The sequence below is a fragment of the Argentina silus genome (assembly GCF_951799395.1).
Source record: "Argentina silus genome assembly, chromosome: 11".
Taxonomy (NCBI): Eukaryota; Metazoa; Chordata; class Actinopteri; order Argentiniformes; family Argentinidae; genus Argentina; species Argentina silus.
Genome location: NC_139665.1, coordinates 20,754,055 through 20,777,448, shown reverse-complemented (window position 1 = coordinate 20,777,448; position 23,394 = coordinate 20,754,055). Strand labels below are relative to the sequence as shown.

The following is a 23,394-nucleotide window of genomic DNA, read 5'->3' as shown; positions in this document are numbered from 1 at the left end:
ACAGATTTCATTGAAGAGTGTGCTGCTAGGAAGACTTTATTGACAATATCATTGATAGAATTGATAGAAATGTACAAATAATCTTCTCAAAAGAAAGAATATTTCTCTACTACTGTTTCTACTACTACTATACACTTATGGAATAAAATATGATATGGAACACAGACTACATTGGAACAACATTTTTCAACCACCTTCTATATTGTGCTTTTTAAAAGTTGAATAAAAAGATGCCTTTATGTCAGATTTCAAGATGCCCTCCTACCCAACATTCCAACAAATTCTAACTATATAGAAAAGTAGAGAAAACATTTCCCAGAAAAGCTACTGATATAACACAATTATCATATAAATAAACAAACATATCTTATTGCACCTTTTCCAAAGTTCTTCAAACTTTACTTCATTGTAAATCATGTTGTCAATCTTATTGTGCCCTTGCTTAATGCAGCACTATCCCATATACTGTAATGTTAGTGGGATTGGGTTTCTATGACTTCTGTACAGTCATTCACGTACACTGTGGAAGAGACAGTGTTGACCTCTGTTTTATAGATGTTTTTCTTGCGGTAGTATTTTTGGAATAGTTTGAATATGGCCATGCCGGGGGCCATAAGGCTGGAGATACCAGCAAGGATGAAGATGATGCCAGAGACCCAACTAGGATATGTTATTGTGTCCATTTTGGGGAAGTTCTCCTACAGCCACAGAGACAAGAAAAAAAAATAAAAAACGTTTTTGACAAGGACTACTCCAAAGCATGACATCTATCAAGAAAGAGAAATACTTTGTAGTGAGGCATTGTTGAAATAAGACTACTGTAACATACCGAGCTTGGATTCCAGACTAAGTAGGTGAGCTCTGCGTTGACTTGGGTGATTAAGTAGAAAACGAAGATGACAAAGATGATCAAAGGGCTAACCACTCTCCATGTGACCTGCCAGAAAATGTTTGGCTTGTGTCCAATCATAAATTTTATGTCTTCGTTAAACCTAGTGGAAAAAAAAGAAACAAAAATATCAGCTCCATATCTGTCTCAACGCTCATCAATAATATGTTTTTGACATGTTATGACAGTAATATGTTTTTGCTATTTGTATGCGGACAATGGCAGCATTACGATACAAACAATCTGTTAGCTAACAAGCAAGCTCTTCCCCTGCTGCCCTACATGATATGCTTGATATCTGTGGTTATTTCTGCATCTTGGCACAGTTGACCTTGGAGCATGAGAGTTGTAGTGGTTCGACAGACAGGGACTTTTCAGCTCACATCCCTTACCTGTCTATCCCATAGATGTAACAAACAGCCACCATCTGACAGAAGGCGATGATTAAGAGAGAGATGGAGCCAGCAAAGCGGTCAAACAGTGCCAGCCAGTAGTTACCGGATTGCTGAGTAAATACGAGGGCAATTATGCAGGAAAACAGGCAAACGAGACCTGAAACACAAAACACCAGAATACTGTATGCTTGGTATGTTTCTAAAAAAATGTACAGTATTTATTCATGTCATGAATAGCATTGGAAGTTTTTCTTGTTGGATCATGTCTCTATTGACATTGGTCTCAAATGATTCCATCTGGAACTTACCAGTGATTACCTCTTTGGGCCAATTCTTAGGGAAGATATGTAGGTCTTGTAGTGGCACTACTACCCCTTCTACAGCACCAAACATGGTGGACAGCCCCAGACAGAAGAGCATGATGAAGAAGAGGATAGACCAGAGAGGAGAGACAGGCATCTTGGTGATGGCCTCTGTGAACGCGATGAAGGCCAGACCAGTTCCCTCCACACCCTACAAGAATACAACAAATCATCATCATGTAGCCCTATGGAAATTAGGCCTAACTAGTAAAAGTTCATTAATTAATAAATAGTATATATAGAATAAGTTCATTAATAGAATACATAGGACTAAAAAGGGTAAAACTATTACTATGTTTGGTATTGGATATTGTGCAAAATGAATAGAGTTTCATGGGTTAAGTTCATGTGTTGAATTATTTACATGATGTGAAATGTATTTTGTTTTATTCTATACTATGTTCACAATGCTGGCAATATTGTAAAAGAATTTACTTTTGATTTCTGTGAGAAAATATTCAAATATAACGTTTGTGCATTTTGTTTATTTTCATAAGCCAATGAAAAAGTGAGTTGGAGGTCAGGTGTCAGGTGGAGGAGAAGGAGACGTTAGTTGGGAGAAGGCGAAGAAAGAGAACGGATGTAATATACTGCTGGCTGTGAAATCTAATAGTGTGGAAATAGGTAGCCCACTTATTTCTTGTTTAGAACAAGGTAATGCGAGTACACAACCCGTGAACTCTACAAGTTACTACGTTCGGCGTATGACCTGTTTAGGAACACTTTCTCTGTAGAGGAGTAACTGTTCCGACGGTCAACCAACTGGATTAGCCTAGCCTAGCTCAGAAGTGAGATAGCTAGTTTTTCCTTCGGAGGCTTATGGGCTGTGTGTTCGACCCACAAGGGAGTTCCAAACGTCGATAGCCACCGGGAGAGACAGTAGTACCAAAGAGTCCTGCCGTTGGAGAGAACTACCCAGGTTGCCGAGAGAGGAGCTTCGCGAGGCTGCCGGCTTACGGAACTGGGAGTTTGGTGTGTCGTCTAGCTCGTGAGAGTGAAGGAGCCGCCATTTTAGGGTGAGCTACTACGCACTCAAGCTACACGCGCCAGGCCTGCAACGCACTGGACTTGGTATTGTGTCGTAGTTATCTTTGCCGGCTTTAGTATAGGTTTTATTTATTTTAATTGAGGTGTACAGTCTTTACCATTTACCTTTTGATATTTGTATGTGTATGTTAAGTGTTGTTGTATTTCATTTCGTGTACTCTATTTTGGGGATTTAATATCAGTAAAAGAGATCTGATTTGAATGAAATAACAAAAGACAAGTTATTGGTGGGACTGTGTTAATATATAATAGACAAAGTAAACACATAATAATAGGTAGAGATACCATTTTATTTAAAGAATTCAGGTTAGCCACCCCTATTAATTGCTCAGACCAGCAAAGGGGCGCTACAATCACAAGAAAAATGACTGAAACCACATCCAGAGACATACGTAGTTTAGCAAACTATCCTCCAAGTTGGCATCATACGTTTCAAAATGATAGCATTCTAATTTGTGTTCTTAGTGGAGTAAGGAATTTGATTGGCTTTGGACTTCAGGTGCCAACATGGAAATGTACTTTTTTGTCTGGAAATCTTACTTCACTGAGAAAAGTCTTCAAGTCGCAGGTCTCTAGGTCTAGACCCTGAATGATCAATGGGGCAGTGCTATTAAGCTGCTGTAGGCTTTCATCATAGTTGTACTCTGTGATGTTGCCCTCAGGTAAATTGAAAGCATTCAGCAATGCTAGGATGTTTCTGGTAAGAAAAAATACATTGAAAGAATCTCCGGTTAAGATTGAGACAAGGCAAGGAACCAGTACATAACACTGTTGAGCCATTACAGTATATAACCTTCATAAAACCTGTATAAAAACATTGTAATTAATAAGTAACAACACTGTATTAACATGTTAATACATCACTGTTTAGTGTTTCCTTTGTTGTATGCCTTTTGTTATCATACTGTACAAGTAGAAAAAGTGGAGGGAACCGTAAGAGCAACTGTGTACAGCCCCACACACCAAGACTGGAGACACTTACCTGTCTATACAGTCGTCAAACCTCTCTGTGGCTCTGAAGCCAATGATGGAGTAGATGACGGTGGCAGCATAGATCGCGGTGCCGCCATTGACGATTGAGATGATGACAGCGTCCAGCTCACAGTTGTTACTGGATAACAGAGGAGGGGAGCCACATTGATGTCCAGTTCATATTCCAAGTTAAACTGTTGGATGTTGATACCTTTCACTGAGCCTCATCCTATGGTTGTCAGTCAATTCAGTTACAGCTACAGTATGCTCTGCAGACCATGTGACCAGGGTAAAAAAAAAGTCCTGGACATAACACATGCCTTGAACACCTTTTTTGAACATATAAGAAGGCTGGAGTACAGTATATGCAGTGGTCACTTACTGCACAGAGTTGTAGCTGGAGAAGGAGATGAGACCCCCAGAAGCCAAGGAGAAAGAGTAGAACACCTGGGCACCTGCATCCAGCCAGGTAGATGGGTTCATCAACTCATCCAGCTATATTAAAACAGCATCAGTATGCATGGTATGGTACACTTTGTAACAATTTGATTTCAGACATGGGAAAATACAAAAATAAGAAGGATATACTAACATCAGGTGTGAAGAGGTACTTAATTCCATCTGAAGAACCTTTGAGGGTCAGCCAGGAAGATGGTGAGGACCACTTAAGGCAAAGTGGATGTGACATACACAGCCTGGGAAGAGAGTGCAGAACACCTTTAAAATGACTGGTATTGGCATGAGAAGGTGGTCTATGTTTTGTGTTTTTTTATTAATCTTTTTTTTTTTAGAGAGAGAGAGAAAAAGGGACATGAGTCAAGATGTTACTGCACTATTACAATCATTATTATATGTTTCATATTTTAATAGGAGGTATAGGGCTAGGTATTGTACCTTGCCAGTGTATACATGCCTGGGCCATGCAGGTATACAGCATGGCCCAGGCACCCACCAGGCACAGCACCATCCACCACACCAACCCTCCAGATTCATCAATGGTTGTGAAGGTGTTCAGTGTCTCTCTGTACCAGAAGTAGTCTACTGAGGAGCTGCACTCACACTCTGACACGAAACCTGCATGAGGCAACACTCATTTTGATCATATTTGTTTAATATTCCCTAGAGAACCATGATAGCTTACAGCAGATTGATTACAGCACTCTTTCTCTGCCCACGCTGTGAGAACATACCTGTTCAGTTGGCGTTGAGGGGACACTGGGCCCATGGCAGAGGGCTCTGGAATGAGTTGAAAAAGTACCACATCACCCAAGCCATGATGGTGTTGTAGTAAATGCCGATTAGGAGGGAGACCAACATTACGGCGATACCTTTTGGAAATATATTACATTTATTTGCACAATCCTTTAATCTGTATCTTTCTGCTGGAGAGTTGCCAAACTTGTCTTGGAAGTACTGGTCAACGGGTCTCAACGGGTCTTGTCTGAATCTGGGTCTCAAGAGGTTGGTTCTTGGTCTGTGTCTCGGTCTCAACGGGTCTAGTCTTGGTCTGGGTCTGGATCTCGAGGGTTCCATTCTTGACTCCATCTCTGTATCAGGTATATCAATGATAGACTCAAACAAAAATGTGCACACCCTGTAGCACCTCAGGGTTAGAGACCACTGGTTAAGGTGTTGCACTCACCAACACCAGTCTGGGTTAATGGATGTCCACACCCCCACACTCCCCTTCCTCAGCCGCTGACCAATGGCAAACTCCAGATACAGCAGTGGAAGTCCCTCCAGGAAAAGAAGGATCAGGAATGGGATAATGAACGCTCCTGGGAACGTGTGACAGAGAATGTGAGTGATACATAGCATAAATAACAAACCCTGTGTACAGTATTATAATCAGTGGTGGGGAAACTACTCTTTATGCTTGGTATGTTTAGTTTACACTTTACACTAAACAGGGAAAAAGTTGAACTACACTACAGCTACCCTTGAGAGAAATATAGTTTGTCAAAATAAAGCGACAATGAAAAAAAAGTTCACTACATTGTTACTACTTCCTCTAAGACATGATAGTCAGTCAGTAAAAGATGGCCAGTCCATGTGACAGAAAGACTGCAACTGAAACACTCTGAAATCACTTTTGGATTTGAATTTAGTTTAACTGTCACCAAGCTACTGCAAAATGCAGTTCAACTTATAGTTGAACTACATGTAATGGAACTACTCCCCAACACTGATTATAATTAGTAGGATCTATGGGGACTAGATAGACCCCTTTCAGTGTTTACAAGCATTGCTGCCTGAGCAAGATGCACATACATGTTGGTAGCGAAATACCCCACTCTTATACAAGACATGGGCTGTAGTAAACAAAATGAACAACTATATCCTGACAGCCAACTGCACATGAATGTCTGGGTACCTTCCTAAAAAAAGTATCTATTGTTACTCAATAGGGTAAAGCATTTTTAGTTGGTGTTATTTCATTCTTTCTGTAAAACATGGTTATTTTGGCCTTTTCTGTTTTGTCACCCAACTGCACAAAAGGACATTTTTGTTTTGTGTGAGAGATGCCAGCCTGTGCCTAAGATAATGTGTTTCTACATGATATTGACTGCTTGTGCATCCAAGCTTCTCCATGCGTGACGTGAACTTGAAAGGGGTCTACAGGTTTTCATAATTAGCTCCTCATCATGACAGACCACCAATGTCCCTATTTTGTATTTTATTTGTTACATATGACGACTAGCATATTCCACTATCGAAATGGTGAAAAGGGAAATAATCTTTTTATTTTTTTTATTTTATCAGAGGCATAAACATGTTTCATAAACACATAGATATGCATCTCAATATGGTCTCTTAATAGCCTCCTATCTGGTTTTTCAGTACAGTATTGGGATGTCTCTCCAAACATCAGTCTCCTTATCTGTCATATGCTGTGTAGACAGGTAGGTGGGAAGAGTTTGGGTCGAAAGTGCATCTGTGTGATAGGGGGGCCATTGAATCAGCTCATAAAGCAGTCGTCTTAAAAGTGGGTGCAACCATCCTTATCATTTGGTATAGGGGTGGGGTCTGACCTTGTTGTTCAAGCAGGTGGAGGTTATGACAGGCAATTAGTAAAAGCCCATGCCCACAAGTTCATACTGTTACCTATTTACTAGGTGTTTTCAGTATGCAAGATTAGGGTTAGGGTTAGGGTTAGGGTTAGGGTTAGTTTTGCAGTATGTTGTAACGTGTCAACTCATGCTTGCGTTTGCCAATTTACAGACATCAGCACATGTCTGAATGGTCACAGTGAGGAATTTCAACGAACTTGAAATAAAAAAATAATGGGAGTTACTTTGAAGTGTCCTCAAAGTAACTTTTTCAAAATGTTCAACATTTTTGGCCAAATCACCTCAAAGTAAGTCCCATGGTTTTTTTGTTAGCGGTGGCTAAAGTTAGCTGAAGTTAGTAGTGGCTTATTAAACAGCCATGGACTACAGTTTATTTTGGACTATAGACTACATTCAAGGCAAGGAACCATCTTGCCATTTGTTGTAAGCGCTAATGTGATTCTCTTAGCGAAGGTCTATGGACAGGTGCTCAACAGTGATGTGTTTGAGTCTCAGATGAGTGAGAGGAGTTATGGTTCTTATGCACTGTCATGTGCAGTAGAGAACACCTGCAGGTAATCTGGGCAGGGCACACCCTAGAAAGTCATGTTTATATTAGTCTAGTGAGGACACTCAACATAGATTAGCTACCAAATTCAAGGAAAGTGTGAGGCGCTGTTGTAATTCTTAGAAGAAGAATAAAATAACTTGAATTGAACAGCTTCACTTGTATCTGTAGTGTATGGCATTTGAGAATAATCATGTATTACAATCCACCTCATGATTTCATGGCCAGAAACAATGATTTACTTTTTGAGTAGGTATTGAGATATTTTTAAATGCTTTAAGTGGGCCACAGTCCATGTCTGGGAACCTCTTTTCTAAAAGAATAAGAGTGTTGAACCCACTTTATTGGAAAAGCATCATGATGTCCTCCCTTCCTAGAAGTAAGGACTGATCCAACATAATTAGAAAGGTGAAAGAAAAGGCTCCACCACATAGTTTTCAAAGATCCAGTCATGTAAGAACTGTGAATACTGTAAGGGAGGAAAGAATACGAGATGCATATTGAGAGATTGGAACAGGTCCATGTAGTTGTGTTCTCTTTGCTCCCCCCCTTTGGTTTTGCACAGACTAACATGAGAACTGCAGTCAATATATTGCAGTGAGAAATTCAAAATGTTTCTGTTACTTCAACCTTTTACATTTGCTTCAGTGTCTTCACTTGGTGCATTTATGCTATAAAAACACTTTTACCGTGATCCAACAGGTGTGTGTTTAGATTTTAAAGTGCTAATAGTTAACCTAAATTACCATAAAGTGGTGAACTCATGACGCTTTTGAGTTTTATGATGAGATATTACTGTGCGCTTTCTCATGATAATGCACTTTACTAAAAGCATCCTTTAAAAGGTTACGCAGGGAAAACCTTGTATACACATTGAAGCCACCACTCACCATTTCCACTAGCTGTATATGTGCATATTATTGTATAAGATAAAAAAAGACAGTTCAAACATCTGAAAATACCTCCATTATAATTATATGAGATAATTGGTGATAATCTGCACCTAAAGATTATTTGTCATGCACAAAATGTGGCACTTGGAAATGTGTTATACTGTAGCCCTACTTTAAAAGGATGGTAACATTTTACATTAAGATCCCCTTTGTAAAGGGTTTATAAATGGACTTTCAGGAATTGAGTTAAAATGCACTGTTTAAAAGCCATCCATCATAACAACCAGCTTTCAGCCAATGAAAACAGATTATTCACCCACATAGGACTCCTATTCTTCCTACCTCCTCCATGGCTTTGGCACAGGTAAGGGAAGCGCCAGACATTGCCCAGTCCCACACTGAAGCCCACACAGGTCAGCATGTACTGGGTTTTGTTATCTCATTTGGGCCTGTCCCCAGCCTCCATTTCCATCTTCTCCAGCTCCTGATGAGACGGGATCCGGTGATCAAGACCCAGGTTGGGAAGCTTCAGTCACATGGTGGCTGGCTTTCTAGGTAAGTTTAGACTGATGTCTCTCTCCTTTTCTCTTTCTCAGTTTCTAGCTTTAGTTTTCATAAAGAGTGTGGAAAAAGATGGGCAGATAGCTACAGTAAGTCTTCATACACCAAGGATTAGGACTTCCTCTCCTCTGTTGTCACCGTCATCAATTCACTGCAGAGCGTGTTGTGCCTACTGCGTGTGTCCTTTACCCCTGTCTGTGTTCTTTCAAGGGGAACGGAAACTCCATTTATAACCTTTTGCACCTAGACTTATCTGTGGATTCATCTAAGCCAGTGACACATTAGCAGGTTTAAGTGCCAATTAGCAGGTTTAAGTGCCAAAAGATGCAAGCATTTTTATTATGGTTAATGCATGATGTGTAGTGACACAACAGAATCCAAGAATGCATGGATGTAGTCCAAGTCATGTGCCTGAATGTCTATTCATGAGTTGATGGTAAATCCAAGATAGCAGATACAATTACATACCAAGGAAGATTAAAACATAGCAAGAGAGTACTGAGATTGTTCTAGCAGTATTCCCACATGTGTTTAGTAAGATAACCGTGGGTTGTGTTTTTGGAAAGATTTGAGTTCTTACTTAGTGATTACAAGGTCCAAAACCAGCATGACGTACACTGTTTGAAAAAAACGTTTTCAATGGCACCATTGAGGTGCAACAAAGTCATTAATAGAACCATTTCATCAAGGCGGAGCTATTTGTAACCCGTTTCACCAAAAAGGTGATATTTGCAACCTTCTCATCAAAGAGGTGCTATTTGGAACCTTTTTGCTTATCTCATTCCTCCCAATGCCCCTGTTTGAAGTTGTGATGTCACATGAACATAAGCACAGATGAAATACAGTTGGAATCAAACAAGAACCAACATCACAGGTACATCGGTTAGTGAGATATTACAACATAAAGAACCACAATTCCCCACAATTCCCCAGCAAACTTGCGACATTACTCCCTCCTGTTACTAGGGAATTGTGGGTAGTTGTGAATGTCCATTCTTTGTGTTGCATTATCTCACTCATCGATGTACCTGTGATGTTGTTTTTTGTTAGACTTTTTTGTTTGATTTGACAGTGACCTCCATAAGTATTGAAAAGAGGATTTGAAATAAAACAATTGCTATAAGGTTCAAGTAGAGATTCTCAACTTTAATTAAATGTTCAGATTGGTTTCACCATTTAGAAATTACAACCCTTTTTATACATAGTCCCCCTATTTCAGGGCACCAAAAGTATTTGAAAATTGGCTTGACAGGTGTTTCTGGTAAGTCAGGTGTGTTGCGTCATATAATTTGTGCAGGCATAGGAGAGCTGTCAATATCTACTATTGATTCTAGACTTTGCATTTGCTTTCGGGAAAGCCATTATGAGGCTGAACTATCAGAAAAATCAATCAGAAACATAGCCAAAACCTTAGACTTATCAAAATCAACAGTTTGTAACATCATTAAAAAAGAAAGAGAGCACTGGTGAGCTCAGCAATCGAAAAAGGGCTGGTAATTCAAGGAAGACTATAGTGGTCTTCTATAGTGGATGACTGAATAATGCTCATCATAATAAAAAAACTGAACAAAGCAAAAAGTATCTAAAAAGCCTGCAGATGTCTTGTGGGCAGATAAGACGAATATGATCATGTACCAGAGTGATTGAAAGAAGAACGTTAAGAGAAAAAAGGATCTGCCCAAGATTTACAGTATGGTGGAGGGGGTGCTATGGTTTGGGCATGTATAGCTGCCACAAGAACTGGCTAACTTGTCTTAATTAGTGGGCTTGCTTCAGGAAGTCCAACTATTGTTATTGCTCATACTTTTTCTTATTATTATTCAAATTCTTCAGATTTTTTGGTATGCTACTCCTCTTACAGCTTTTAAGATATTCACACCAATCCAACCATCTATCTAACCTCTCATCTATCTATTGCGATAGAAAAAATGATGATGATTAGTACCTAATCGATTGTAGGAAAGGTTAACTTAGAATACTGTACTGTATTTTCACTGAACTGTTGTACTGCTGTAATTTTCCATTATATGCGGAAGCGTGCTAAATGCAAGAGTTGTGTGCAAAAGAGAGTCTTTGAAGTGCTTACTGTCCGACTGTAAGCACTCAAAGTCTCCTTATTTGGTGACTGTCCAACCAAGACAAGATACTGTTCAACCAGACATGTTTGATCATAAACTGCTGGCGTTAAGGGCTGGGAACCATCTGACCTGTTTTGCATATCCTGTTGCATCTCAAAATAATGCATGATCAGAACTAACTATATAAAGAGGCCTGCCACTGATGTTCGGGGGGACAAGTTTTTGACTGACCAAGTCCATTTTCAGATTTAAATCCAATTGAACATCAATTTCATTTCCTGATTTTAAGATTTTAGGCAAAAAAACCCCAAAACAAACAACAACTGAAGATAGCTGCAGTACAGGCCTGGCAGAGAATCACCAGAGAATATACCCAGCGTCTGGTGGGGTCAGTGGGTCGCAGAGGACTTATGTTGCATGACTATTCCTACTGGAACGGCAGGTGAACAAATATTTTGTGTATTGAACAACTACGTGGTTACAAACTTATCAGTGGAAGCCTTTCCCGAGTTAAAATATAAAATTAATTAAACACACACCTACAATGACATACTGTGCATCAATTGTCAATTCGAAACATAGCTTAACTTTTAAAGAAAAACTAGTGCCAATTAATGTAACAGAATTTCTTTTAGAAGTTTTTGAAGTGATAGTGGAGAGCAGTCTGGCCAGCATTGTTATGGAGGTAAAGCCTTAAATAGATTTGAAATGTTATCAGTGTTCCTTTATAATGCAATTATTAACTAAGGTCATCCACTGGTATACAGTATACTGCTTTATTGACTTGCAATCTCCAGCAATAGAACCTTTGAAGGACGGTTTCGTAATTACTTAATGAATATTATTTGGTTGTGTGTAGGTTTCAGAATTGTGATAATATGCTAATAACTTCAGTAAATGTGAAAAAAAATAGCAAATCAAACCAAGAAACCTTCAGAGTAGTTCAGAGTAGATATATGGCCATCAAATGGTTGTCCTTAAAGTCAAGGTCAAAGCAGGGACAAATACTGTTTGTTTTAATTAGATTTTACCTTAATATCACGCAACAGATTTCATTGAAGAGTGTGCTGCTAGAAAGACTTTATTGACAATATCATTGATAGAATTGATAGAAATGTACAAATAATCTTCTCAAAAGAAAGAATATTTCTCTACTACTGTTTCTACTACTACTATACACTTATGGAATAAAATATGATATGGAACACAGACTACATTGGAACAACATTTTTCAACCACCTTCTATATTGTGCTTTTTAAAAGTTGAATAAAAAGATGCCTTTATGTCAGATTTCAAGATGCCCTCCTACCCAACATTCCAACAAATTCTAACTATATAGAAAAGTAGAGAAAACATTTCCCAGAAAAGCTACTGATACAATTATTGATACAATTATCATATAAATAAACAAACATATCTTATTGCACCTTTTCCAAAGTTCTTCAAACTTTACTTCATTGTAAATCATGTTGTCAATCTTATTGTGCCCTTGCTTAATGCAGCACTATCCCATATACTGTAATGTTAGTGGGATTGGGTTTCTATGACTTCTGTACAGTCATTCACGTACACTGTGGAAGAGACAGTGTTGACCTCTGTTTTATAGATGTTTTTCTTGCGGTAGTATTTTTGGAATAGTTTGAATATGGCCACGCCGGGGGCCATAAGGCTGGAGATACCAGCAAGGATGAAGATCATGCCAGAGACCCAACTAGGATATGCTATTGTGTCCATTTTGGGGAAGTTCTCCTACAGCCACAGAGACAAGAAAAAAAAACAAAAAACGTTTTTGACAAGGACTACTCCAAAGCATGACATCTATCAAGAAAGAGAAATACTTTGTAGTGAGGCATTGTTGAAATAAGACTACTGTAACATACCGAGCTTGGATTCCAGACTAAGTAGGTGAGCTCTGCGTTGACTTGGGTGATTAAGTAGAAAACGAAGATGACAAGGATGATCAAAGGGCTAACCACTCTCCATGTGACCTGCCAGAAAATGTTTGGCTTGTGTCCAATCATAAATTTTATGTCTTCGTTAAACCTAGTGGAAAAAAAAGAAACAAAAATGTCAGTTCCATATCTGTCTCAACGCTCATCAATAATATGTTTTTGACATGTTATGACAGTAATATGTTTTTGCTATTTGTATGCGGACAATGGCAGCATTACGATACAAACAATCTGTTAGCTAGCAAGCAAGCTCTTCCCCTGCTGCCCTACATGATATGCTTGATATCTGTGGTTATTTCTGCATCTTGGCACAGTTGACCTTGGAGCATGAGAGTTGTAGTGGTTCGACAGACAGGGACTTTTCAGCTCACATCCCTTACCTGTCTATCCCATAGATGTAACAAACAGCCACCATCTGACAGAAGGCGATGATTAAGAGAGAGATGGAGCCAGCAAAGCGGTCAAACAGTGCCAGCCAGTAGTTACCGGATTGCTGAGTAAATATGAGGGCAATTATGCAGGAAAACAGGCAAACGAGACCTGAAACACAAAACACCAGAATACTGTATGCTTGGTATGTTTCTAAAAAAATGTACAGTATTTATTCATGTCATGAATAGCATTGGAAGTTTTTCTTGTTGGATCATGTCTCTATTGACATTGGTCTCAAATGATTCCATCTGGAACTTACCAGTGATTACCTCTTTGGGCCAATTCTTAGGGAAGATATGTAGGTCTTGTAGTGGCACTACTACCCCTTCTACAGCACCAAACATGGTGGACAGCCCCAGACAGAAGAGCATGATGAAGAAGAGGATGGACCAGAGAGGAGAGACAGGCATCTTGGTGATGGCCTCTGTGAACGCGATGAAGGCCAGACCAGTTCCCTCCACACCCTACAAGAATACAACAAATCATCATCACAAGAAAAATGACTGAAACCACATCCAGAGACATACGTAGTTTAGCAAACTATCCTCCAAGTTGGCATCATACGTTTCAAAATGATAGCATTCTAATTTGTGTTCTTAGTGGAGTAAGGAATTTGATTGGCTTTGGACTTCAGGTGCCAACATGGAAATGTACTTTTTTGTCTGGAAATCTTACCTCACTGAGAAAAGTCTTCAAGTCGCAGGTCTCTAGGTCTAGACCCTGAATGATCAATGGGGCAGTGCTATTAAGCCGATGTAGGCTTTCATCATAGTTGTACTCTGTGATGTTGCCCTCAGGTAAATTGAAAGCATTCAGCAATTCTAGGATGTTTCTGGTAAGAAAAAATACATTGAAAGAATCTCCGGTTAAGATTGAGACAAGGCAAGGAACCAGTACATAACACTGTTGAGCCATTACAGTATATAACCTTCATAAAACCTGTATAAAAACATTGTAATTAATAAGTAACAACACTGTATTAACATGTTAATACATCACTGTTTAGTGTTTCCTTTGTTGTATGCCTTTTGTTATCATACTGTACAAGTAGAATAAGTGGAGGGAACCGTAAGAGCAACTGTGTACAGCCCCACACACCAAGACTGGAGACACTTACCTGTCTATACAGTCGTCAAACCTCTCTGTGGCTCTGAAGCCGATGATGGAGTAGATGACGGTGGCAGCATAGATCGCGGTGCCGCCATTGACGATTGAGATGATGACAGCGTCCAGCTCACAGTTGTTACTGGATAACAGAGGAGGGGAGCCACATTGATGTCCAGTTCATATTCCAAATTAAACTGTTGGATGTTGATACTTTTCACTGAGCCTCATCCTATGGTTGTCAGTCAATTCAGTTAGAGCTACAGTATGCTCTGCAGACCATGTGACCAGGGTAAAAAAAAAGTCCTGGACATAACACATGCCTTGAACACCTTTTTTGAACATATAAGAAGGCTGGAGTACAGTATATGCAGTGGTCACTTACTGCACAGGGTTGTAGCTGGAGAAGGAGATGAGACCCCCAGAAGCCAAGGAGAAAGAGTAGAACACCTGGGCACCTGCATCCAGCCAGGTAGATGGGTTCATCAACTCATCCAGCTATATTAAAACAGCATCAGTATGCATGGTATGGTACACTTTGTAACAATTTGATTTCAGACATGGGAAAATACAAAAATAAGAAGGATATACTAACATCAGGTGTGAAGAGGTGCTTAATTCCATCTAAAGAACCTTTGAGGGTCAGCCCTCTGATCAGGAAGATGGTGAGGACCACGTAAGGCAAAGTGGATGTGACATACACAGCCTGGGAAGAGAGTGCAGAACATCTTTAAAATGACTGGTATTGGCTTGAGAAGGTGGTCTATGTTTTGTGTTTTTTTATTAATCTTTTTATTTTTTTTAGAGAGAGAGAGAAAAAGGGATATGAGTCAAGACGGTACTGCACTATTACAATCATTATTATATGTTTCATATTTTAATAGGAGGTATAGGGCTAGGTATTGTACCTTGCCAGTGGTCTCGATGCCACGCAGGCAGCAGATATACAGCGTGGCCCAGGCACACACCAGGCACAGCACCATCCACCACACCAACCCTCCAGATTCATCAATGGTTGTGGAGGTGTTCAGTGTCTCTCTGTACCAGAAGTAGTCTACTGAGGAGCTGCGCTCACACTCTGACACCAAACCTGCAATGAGGCAACACTCATTTTGATCATATTTGTTTAATATTCCCTAGAGAACCATCATAGCTTACAGCAGATTGATTACAGCACTCTTTCTCTGCCCGCGCTGTGAGAACATACCTGTTTGGTTGGCGTTGAGGGGACACTGGGTCCATGGCAGAGGGCTCTGGAATGAGTGGAAAAAGTACCACATCACCCAAGCCATGATGGTGTTGTAGTAAATGCCGATTAGGAGGGAGACCAACATTGCGGCGATACCTTTTGGAAAAATATTACATTTATTTGCACAATCCTTTAATCTGTATCTTTCTGCTGGAGAGTTGTCAAACTTGTCTTGGAAGTACTGGTCAACGGGTCTCAACGGGTCTTGTCTGAATCTGGGTCTCAAGAGGTTGGTTCTTGGTCTGGGTCTGGGTCTCAACGGGTCTAGTCTTGGTCTGAATCTGGGTCTCAAGAGGTTGGGTCTTGGTCTGGGTTAGAGAGGTTAAGTTGTTGCACTCACCAACACCAGTCAGGTATGGGTTAATGGATGTCCACACCCCCACACTCCCCTTCCTCAGCCGCTGACCAATGGCAAACTCCATATACAGCAGTGGAAGTCCCTCCAGGAAAAGAAGGATCACGAATGGGATAATGAACGCTCCTGGGAACGTGTGACAGAGAATGTGAATGATACATAGCATAAAGAACAAACCCTGTGTACAGTATTATAATCAGTGGTGGGGAAACTACTCTGAAATTTTAAACTAAACAGGGAAAAAGTTGAACTATACTACAGCTACCCTTGAGAAAAATATAGTTTGTCAAAATAAAGCTACAATGAAAAAAAAGTTCACTACATTATTACTACTTCCTCCAAGACATGATAGTCAGTCAGTAAAAGATGGCCAGTCCATGTGACAGAAAGACTGCAACTGAAACACTCTGAAATCACTTTTGGATTTGAATTTAGTTTAACTGTCACCAAGCTACTGCAAAATGCAGTTCAACTTATAGTTGAACTACATGTAATGGAACTACTCCCCAACACTGATTATAATTAGTAGGATCTATGGGGACTAGATAGACCCCTTTCAGTGTTTACAAGCATTGCTGCCTGCATTGCTGCCATTTATGCCTTTTAGAGGCATAAACATGTTTCATAAACACGTAGATATGTATGTCAATATGGTCTCTTAATAGCCTCCTATCTGGTTTTTCAGTACAGTATTGGGATGTCTCTCCAAACATCAGTCTCCTTATCTGTCATATGCTGTGTAGACAGGTAGGTGGGAAGAGTTTGGGTCGAAAGTGCATCTGTGTGATAGGGGGGCCATTGAATCAGCTCATAAAGCAGTCGTCTTAAAAGTGGGTGCAACCATCCTTATCATTTGGTATAGGGGTGGGGTCTGACCTTGTTGTTCAAGCAGGTGGAGGTTATGACAGGCAATTAGTAAAAGCCCATGCCCACAAGTTCATACTGTTACCTATTTACTAGGTGTTTTCAGTATGCAAGATTAGAACGTTTTGCAGTATGTTGTAACGTGTCAAGTCATGCTTGCGTTTGCCAATTTACAGACATCAGCACATGTCTGAATGGTCACAGTGAGGAATTTCAACGAACTTGAAATAAAAAAATAATGGGAGTTACTTTGAAGTGTCCTCAAAGTAACTTTTTCAAAAAGTTCAACATTTTTGGCCAAATCACCTCAAAGTAAGTCCCATGGTTTTTTTGTTAGCGGTGGCTAAAGTTAGCTGAAGTTAGTAGTGGCTTATTAAACAGCCATGGACTACAGTTTATTTTGGACTATAGACTACATTCAAGGCAAGGAACCATCTTGCCATTTGTTGTAAGCGCTAATGTGATTCTCTTAGCGAAGGTCTATGGACAGGTGCTCAACAGTGATGTGTTTGAGTCTCAGATGAGTGAGAGGAGTTATGGTTCTTATGCACTGTCATGTGCAGTAGAGAACACCTGCAGGTAATCTGGGCAGGGCACACCCTAGAAAGTCATGTTTATATTAGTCTAGTGAGGACACTCAACATAGATTAGCTACCAAATTCAAGGAAAGTGTGAGGCGCTGTTGTAATTCTTAGAAGAAGAATAAAATAACTTGAATTGAACAGCTTCACTTGTATCTGTAGTGTATGGCATTTGAGAATAATCATGTATTACAATCCACCTCATGATTTCATGGCCAGAAACAATGATTTACTTTTTGAGTAGGTATTGAGATATTTTTAAATGCTTTAAGTGGGCCACAGTCCATGTCTGGGAACCTCTTTTCTAGAAGAATAAGAGTGTTGAACCCACTTTATTGGAAAAGCATCATGATGTCCTCCCTTCCTAGAAGTAAGGACTGATCCAACATAATTAGAAAGGTGAAAGAAAAGGCTCCACCACATAGTTTTCAAAGATCCAGTCATGTAAGAACTGTGAATACTGTAAGGGAGGAAAGAATACGAGATGCATATTGAGAGATTGGAACAGGTCCATGTAGTTGTGTTCTCTTTGCTCCCCCCCTTTGGTTTTGCACAGACTAACATGAGAACTGCAGTCAATATATTGCAGTGAGAAATTCAAAATGTTTCTGTTACTTCAACCTTTTACATTTGCTTCAGTGTCTTCACTTGGTGCATTTATGCTATAAAAACACTTTTACCGTGATCCAACAGGTGTGTGTTTAGATTTTAAAGTGCTAATAGTTAACCTAAATTACCATAAAGTGGTGAACTCATGACGCTTTAGAGTTTTATGATGAGATAATACTGTGCGCTTTCTCAATCCCTTATGATAATGCGCTTTACTAAAAGCATCCTTTAAAAGGTTACCCAGGGAAAACCTTGTATACACATTGAAGCCACCACTCACCATTTCCACTAGCTGTATATGTGCATATTATTGTATAAGATAAAAAAAGACAGTTCAAACATCTGAAAATACTTCCATTATAATTATATGAGATAATTGGTGATAATCTGCACGTAAAGATTATTTGTCATGCACAAAATGTGGCACTTGGAAATGCGTTATACTGTAGCCCTACTTTAAAAGGATGGTAACATTTTACATTAAGATCCCCTTTGTAAAGGGTTTATAAATGGACTTTCAGGAATTGAGTTAAAGTGCACTGTTTAAAAGCCATCCATCACAACAAACAGCTTTCAGCCAATGAAAACAGATTATTCACCCACATAGGACTCCTATTCTTCCTACCTCCTCCATGGCTTTGGCACAGGTAAGGGAAGCGCCAGACATTGCCCAGTCCCACACTGAAGCCCACACAGGTCAGGATGTACTGGGTTTTGTTATCCCATTTGGGCCTGTCCCCAGCCTCCAGTTCCATCTTCTCCAGCTCCTGATGGGATGGGATCCGGTCATCCAGACCCGGGTTGGGAAGCTTCAGTCTCATGGCTGGCCCGGCAGGTTAGTCTTCACTCCTAGGTATGGAAGCGATAGTACAAGTGTCTTCAATGTCCTCTCTTTGACATATACATATACCTTTTTGACCAGTAGATAATATGTTAATTATAGGACCAAACTGAGAGTTTGGCTCCTCTTTATTATGCCATGATGCTCTATGGACATTGGACATTCCATTTTCACCTCAGCGTTCTACAGAATTGGTAATTAAACAAGGTTTATCAGCTGGTTTATCAGCTGTACGACCAATCACACTGACAAGACCAGAAGGTCTTTACTATCACTGCCACACACTTAACTTTTCACCTCATGAAACATGATAGCAGATGATGGTAACAAGATGCCAGTTGGATCCCTGTTGTTTGATGTCATTCGGGTTCTCTGACCTCTCATGGTCTCATGAAAATCTGAATCAACTTTCTTTTTATTGCTTCTACAGCTCACACAACAGAGCCAAAAACATGAACAGTTTGACATTGGTTTGTTTATTTTATTGTCGTCTAATTATACAATAATTGATAATACACAAGGACACTTTGTGCAGCAGTTAGAAGAACTGGTTTGACGAAGTTTGCGTGTGGGCGTGTCCCAGACTCCAGCATCCAGTCTCGTCATCATCTCCACCTGCTCAGTCTTCACACCTGTGGTTCATCAGTTCATCAATTCACAGTATTTAAACCCTGGCTTCCCATCCACTCATCCGCCAGATCGTTTGTTGTCTTCACATGTCAGTCTCGCTCTCGGCTGCTTAGCAGTGCTTAGCTACCTGAAGAGTCTTTGTGCTACAGGACCACTTCCTGGTTTATGCCTGCCTGCCTGCCAGCCTTCCTGCCCGTCTGCCTGCCCTGCCTGCCTTCCTGCCCTGCCTACTGGCCTGTCCTGCCTGCCCTGCTACCCTAGTCAGCTTGCCATTCAACCTGCTACTCCATTCCCCCCTATTCCCTCAATAAAACCTGATTCTTTTATATCCAAGTCCTGTCTCTGTGTTCTGCGTTTGGGTTCCTTAGCTCTGACCATAACAGTTCTGACCAGCCACGCTCGCCTGGGGCTCCGCTGTTTGAGAGAGACATTCGGCGATCTGTTCCTCATACACTGATTTCACTCAGGAAATGCAAAGTTTTCGACCATCCCATCCAACATTCTGGGGTATTGTGTGTGGATTGATGGCAAATTTTTTAATTTAATCCATTTTAAATTGAGTCTATAACACAACAAAATGTGAAAAAAGTGAAGGGGTCTGAAAACTTTCCGAAGGCACTTGTAGATACTTTACTAGATTAGATTAAATTAGATTAGATTCAACTTTATTGTCATTGTGCAGAGTACAAGTATAGAGACAACGAAATGCAGTTAGCGTCTAACCAGAAGTGCAAAATAGCAGAAAGTGCAATGAACAGTATCTACAGGTAGTGCAATATATGAGCAGTAAGTAGTGCAGTATAATATAAGTAGTGCAGTGTAAGCAGTATATGAGTAGCAGTAGTATTATAAGCAGAATAAATAAGTTACAGTATGAACAGTGTAGCAGCATATGAGCTGTATAGGTAATGCAGTCTAGCAGTATATATGTATTAACAGTAACATAAGGTAGATAGCAGAATAAATATAAATATGGAATGCCGTATGAACAGTATAAACAGGTATGTACAGTATGAGCAGTGTATTAACAGTAGTATTAAAGAAAATATAGGAATATGTGCATTATGTGCAGTATGAACAGTATAAACAGGTATGTACAGTATGTGCAGTGTATTAACAGTAGTGTTAAAGAAAATATAGGGATATGTGCATTATGAACAGTATGGACAGATATGTACAGAGAGCATTGGTATTGAGTAAGAGCAGGGGAGGGGAGTAATAGTGCAATTGTCCGGGTGGGGGGGGGGGGGTTGCAGGGGTTGCAGGGGTTGGTAGGTTGTCACGTAGGTGCAGTGTTCGAGTTCAGTAGGGTGACAGCCGCAAGGAAGAAGCTGCCTCTGAACCTGCTGGTTCGGGTGCGGAGAGACCTGTAGAGCCTCCCGGATGGGAGTGGGGTGAACAGTCTGTGGTTGGGGTGAGAAGTGTCCTTGACGATGCTGCGTGCCTTACGCAAGCATCGTTTGCTCTGGACAGCCTCAATGGAGGGGAATGAGGAACCGGTGATGTGTTGGGCAGTTTTCATCACCCTCTGCAGAGCTTTCCGGTCAGATGCCGAGCAGTTGCCATACCAAACGGTGACACAATTGGTGAGGATGCTCTCGATGGTGCAGCGGTAGAAGTTCACCAGGATCTGAGGAGACAGATGGACCTTCTTTAGTCTCCTCAGGAAGAAGAGACGCTGGTGAGCCTTCTTTATCAGGGTGGAGGTGTTGAGGGTCCAGGAGATGTCCTCAGAGATGTGGACACCCAGAAACTTGAAGCTGGTGACTCGCTCCACCTCAGTCCCGTTGATGAGGACGGGGGTGTGTGCGCCAGCTTTAGACTTCCTGAAGTCCACAATGAGCTCTTTGGTCTTCCTGGTGTTGAGAGCCAGGTTATTGTCGTTGCACCACACTGTTAGGTGCTGGACCTCCTCCCTGTAGGCCGACTCATCGTTGTTGCTGATGAGACCAATCACCGTTGTGTCGTCTGCAAACTTAACAATGGTGTTAGAGCCATGTACAGGTGTGCAGTCGTAGGTGAAGAGGGAGTAAAGGAGGGGGCTCAGCACACAGCCTTGTGGAACGCCGGTGTTCAGGGTGAGGGTTGAGGAGGTGTTGTTGTGTAGCCTAACAGACTGTTGGTTTAGAAAGTCCAGAATCCAGTTGCAGAGGGAGGAGTTGATGCCCAGTTGCCTGAGTTTGGAGATCAGTTTGGAGGGGATGATGGTGTTGAATGCTGAACTGAAGTCAATGAATAGCATTCTCACATAAGAGTTAGTCTTGTCGAGGTGGGACAGGGCGGAGTGAAGTGCCGTTGAAATGGCATCCTTTGTACTCCTGTTCTGCCGGTAGGCGAATTGAAAGGGGTCCAGTGTGGGTGGTAGGCAGGTCTTGAGTTGGGCTAAGACCAGCCTCTCGAAGCACTTCATGATGATGGGCGTGAGTGCCACTGGTCGGAAGTCATTTAAGCTTGTTGCAGTGGAGTGTTTTGGCACCGGCACGATGGAGGTGGTTTTGAAGCACGCGGGGACAGCTGCTTGGGCTAGGGACAGGTTGAATATGTCAGTCCAAACCTTAGTCAGCTGCACAGCGCAGGCCCTGAGGACGCGTCCGGGGATCCCATCAGGACCAGCAGCCTTGCGTGCATTAGTCCTGCTCAATGCCGCACACACGTCGGTGGGAGATAGAGTGAGGGGCTGGTGATCCGCAGGGAGCACAGCCTTGATGGCCACCTCCTTGTTGTCCCTGTCAAAGCGGCCATAGAAGTGGTTCAGCTCATCAGGGAGGGAGGCGTAGACGGAGAGGGGTGAGGTGTTAGTTGGTTTGTAGTCTGTGATGGCCTGGATGCCCTGCCACATGCGCCGGGGGTCAGAGTTGTTCTTGAAGTGATCCTCTATCCTCAGCTTGTGGTTGTGCTTGGCCTTTTTGATACCCCTCTGCAGGTTAGCCCTGGATGAGCTATAGGCCCGAGCATCCCCTGATCTGAAGGCAATGTCGCGTGCCTTCAGCAGGAGTCGGACCTCACTGTTCATCCATGGCTTCTGATTAGGGAAAGTGGTAATCCGTTTGAGTGTGGTGACACTGTTGATGTTGGAATTGATCCAAAACAGAGGAGGCATATGAATCAATGTCCGTGTGGGAGTCATGGGTGGCCTGTGTGGCAAACTCACCCCAGTCAGTGTTTCCAAAACGCTGCTGGAGCGCTGAGTCAGCTCCCTCTGGCCAGACCTTGACTGTCCTCACTGTAGGTTTCACTCGTTTGATGAGCGCTTGTACTTGGGCAGTAGGAACAATGAGAGGTGGTCTGATTGACCTAGGTGGGGGAGAGGAACGGCTTTGTACGCATCAGCCATGCTGGTATATACTTGGTCCAATGTCCTGTCTCCTCTGGTGGGGCATGAGACATTTCGGTGGAATTTGGGCAGTACAGTCTTTAAATTGGAGTGATTGAAGTCACCCGCGACAATGAAGGCTACTAGATAACTTAGGTAGTACAGGTACATACAATGTAGGAGGTTCAAGACTGAACACAGAATAACAAAAGGGCCAGGCTTATATGCTGGTCAAATAACAGGGCACAGGTGGTGCCAATTAACTAAAAGAGATAACATAAGAAAACAAATAGAGTCTCTGGCAGCCAATGGTGGCCAGAAGGGGAAGTAGCAGGATGAGAGGACTCCTTACAGCAGGATGAGAGGACTCCTCCTTTTTTGAAGTGTGTATATCACCCTAACTATTGTATTGACTTGCAACATTGTGGCCCCAGCAGTAATGCATGCTTCTTAAATATGGGCTTCTGTTTGATTGAACTGTACTGGATGGTTTTGAAGGGAATTAGAGGATATGTTATTTAAAGGGGAATGCAGAGTATTCTGCTTCAGTGCAATAGCTTTTGCAGCAAGCCTGTTTTGGAAATATTTTCCATTGTCCATTCCGCATTGCGCAAACCAGACGTGAAACACACATATGTGTTTCACGTC

At 41.3% G+C, this 23,394-nt stretch overlaps 1 protein-coding gene and 1 pseudogene across 2 annotated transcripts; both read right to left on the bottom strand.

Annotated features, from left to right (window-relative positions):
• Window positions 1-473: 473 nt before the first annotated feature.
• On the bottom strand, window positions 474-8,648 carry LOC310812587 (sodium-dependent neutral amino acid transporter B(0)AT1-like; annotated as a pseudogene). Its single transcript has 12 exons — window positions 8,519-8,648; window positions 5,312-5,455; window positions 4,856-4,993; window positions 4,560-4,739; window positions 4,258-4,360; window positions 4,048-4,160; window positions 3,676-3,804; window positions 3,234-3,390; window positions 1,593-1,797; window positions 1,282-1,441; window positions 830-992; window positions 474-698 (listed from the first exon to the last, which is right to left on the bottom strand). The product of its transcript is annotated as a sodium-dependent neutral amino acid transporter B(0)AT1-like (transcript).
• A 3,692-nt stretch (window positions 8,649-12,340) lies between these two features.
• Window positions 12,341-18,783, bottom strand: LOC310812586 (sodium-dependent neutral amino acid transporter B(0)AT1-like; the record flags this gene model as incomplete). The annotated part of the gene is made up of 12 exons (XM_083681210.1): window positions 12,341-12,565; window positions 12,697-12,859; window positions 13,149-13,308; window positions 13,460-13,664; window positions 13,876-14,032; window positions 14,318-14,446; window positions 14,690-14,802; window positions 14,900-15,010; window positions 15,213-15,394; window positions 15,512-15,649; window positions 15,894-16,034; window positions 18,588-18,783. 12 exons carry the CDS (start codon window positions 18,781-18,783, stop codon window positions 12,341-12,343), a joined length of 1,920 nt encoding a protein of 639 aa, XP_083537336.1.
• Between the last annotated feature and the right edge of the window lie 4,611 nt (window positions 18,784-23,394).